At 37.7% G+C, this 2,609-nt stretch overlaps 1 protein-coding gene across 1 annotated transcript in view; it reads left to right on the top strand.

Moving 5' to 3' along the window:
• LOC106332417 overlaps positions 1–1,540 on the top strand; it is a 1,760-nt gene extending 220 nt beyond the window's left edge. Inside the window, exons 2-3 of the mRNA XM_013770879.1 lie at positions 691–987; positions 1,065–1,540. Coding sequence (XP_013626333.1) covers positions 691–987; positions 1,065–1,215 — 448 coding nt within the window. The 3' untranslated portion in view covers positions 1,216–1,540. The remainder of the gene's footprint in view (positions 1–690; positions 988–1,064) is intronic.
• The last annotated feature ends 1,069 nt before the right edge of the window (positions 1,541–2,609 follow it).

The raw sequence follows: 2,609 nt of genomic DNA, 5'->3' as shown, positions 1-2,609 counted from the left end.
CGATATTTAGAAAATTACCCGGGTCAAGCTGTACCGCGCAAAATTTCAGCAAACCGCCTATATTAAAAAACCGACGGATTTCCGACGGGTAGATAAAATACCGACGGAAAAAACCCGTCGGTAATCCGTCAGTTTGTTAAATGAATACATAAGAGAAAATCTCTTCTTTTTCCTCATTTCTTCCCCTTTTTTCTCTCTCTCCGCCCAACCTCTCCTTCTCCCTTGCGATTTTTGGTGATTCCCTTCTCCTCCCTCGCGATTTCCGGCGAAATCCCCAAATTCGACCTCCTCTTTCACCCAGTCATGTAAGATTTTCAATTCCTTTAACTTTGCTCATGGGATTTCAATGGTTACAATGTTAGTTTTAGAGTTTATGTGATTTTGAGATTGATTAGGGATTTGGAAGTTAGTTTAGGGCCGGGATTGAAGTTTTTATTTAGGATTTGTTGATTGAAGTTATAGATTTTGGATTTCTGTAATTTGTATAAAGTTTTTTTTTAATAAAATGTCTTTAATTATATAAAAATCGTTTTTATTTATAAAAAATCAGCATATGGTATAAAAAATATTTTTTTCATTATAAAAATTCGTTAAATTAATTTAAAAACACATTTTAATTATTATAAAAATATTTTAATTATAAAACGTTTCTAAATAATAAAAAAGCTTACTAATGTTTTTTTTTTGTAGGGATGAACCACCTCCTCTTATACTTAGACGTCGTTCTCGCCGAGGTACTTCTTCAGTCACTCAGAGTACTCAGAGTACGTCACCCGCTAGTAGCCCAGTTGCAGCTACCACTCCTCCAGCAGCCCCCACCCCTCCAGCAGCCCGCACCCCCCCTTCTGTAGCTTCCGGCCCTTCTCAAAGTTCAAGAGGAGGAGGATTGCCTACTACGATGACTGTTGCGGAGTTAGTTAGGCTACCTGGCCGAGAATCGCTTCAGCGCCTTGATCCAAATTATCTTATTGTCCCAAACACCACTTGGTAAGTATTTGTTTTAAAAGGTTCTTTCATTTTATATTCATCTTTTACATTTAATTGTGTTTGGTTTTATTTCGTAGGTTTGATTTGTCTGGCAATGGTATCACCAACAGCCTTCTTAGGATGGAGTACACGATGCTAAAGCGTGGTTATCCAACTTTCTATGACATGCCTGCAGAAGATCAAGAACTCTGGTTTCGGCAATTTGCGGTATATGTTCTCAATTTTTAATATTATAAATTTTTTTCCACCAATTGTAACTTTCTAAAAAAAAATTTATATTTATTTTGCAGCAAGAGTTCACTTGGGAATCAGGGATTACCGAACAAGTGAAAATTGTTTTCCGCCGCAAAGCAGCTTCGCACTACACCAAGCGGATCAATGAGTGGAAGCAAAAATTCGATGTTGGTGAGGTCCCGAAGCACATCAACCCAGACGTTTGGCGGGATTTGTGTGGTCATTGGACGAAAGATGAGACAAAGTCTTTGTCGACAATCAACTCGCAAAATCGGTGTAGCAGCCGTGGCGGGAAAGGGATGTTTGTCCACAAATTAGGGGCAACAAGTTTACAGACCCGAGCACTTCAGCTAGTAAGTTTCTAATCTGATTTTCTTATTCATTTTTAAATATGTGATACTAAATATATTGTTTTTAGATGAAGGAAATCGGTGGAGTTCCCGTAGATGATTTTACCCTGATGAAGAACGCCTATACCAACAAGAAGACTGGCGAGATTCAGGATGGACTTATTAAGGGCGTAATCCAGGTCGTGGAAAATCGAAAAGAGAATATCCTCGCGACACAAGTTTCTATGTGTGAAGAAGGCGATTCTGCATCTTCCAACTCCTTAACCGTAGAGCAACTCAACAACCTTGTTCTCGAGGTACATTCTAATTTCTTTTTGCTATGTATGTGTGATATGTGTGTGTGCGTGAGTATGTGTGTGATATGTATTTGTTATTTCTCATTCAGGCTGTTCCAAAGAAAAAGGGCCGTTATGTTGGATTGGCTCGTTCGACCGGAGGGGCTTCTTCTTCTTCTTCAGCTCACTATCCACTGGTTCATGAGCTTATGGAGCAGATTAAGACCAAAGATACGGAGATTGAGTTCCTCAAGAATGACAATGCTGAAATCCGGGTTGAGCTGCAGCAAAACCGAACGACTATGGAGCAAAACAATGTTCTCACCCAGACCTTGTTGCAGAAGTTTAGGAGCCGATTCGGTGAAGACTTTTAGTTGTTTTTTTAATTTTCAAAAACTTTTTATTACTTTTCATAACTTTAATGTATAATAATGTTGAATTTATATATCTATAATGTTTTTAAATTCTAAATTATCAATTTTTTCCTGAAATTAAATAAAGAATTATAAAAATTGTTTTTTTAATTAAAAAAGGAATACCGACGGATACAGTTATCCGTCGGAATTTCTAAATATTTCCGACGAATAAGATCCATCGGTATTTTCTAGATATTCCGACGGAATAAAGTCGTCGGTTTTATCTTCAGTTACCGACGGACTTTCTTCGTCGGTATTTTCTGAATATTCCGATGAACTCCCTTTGTCGGTATTTTCTGAAAATTCCGACGAATTCTCTTTGTCGGTATTCTCTATAAATACCGACG

The sequence above is a fragment of the Brassica oleracea genome, chromosome C1, assembly GCF_000695525.1.
Source record: "Brassica oleracea var. oleracea cultivar TO1000 chromosome C1, BOL, whole genome shotgun sequence".
Lineage (NCBI taxonomy): Eukaryota > Viridiplantae > Streptophyta > Magnoliopsida > Brassicales > Brassicaceae > Brassica > Brassica oleracea.
Note: the sequence above shows the minus strand (reverse complement) of the source record. Positions and strands in the feature narration are given on the sequence as shown.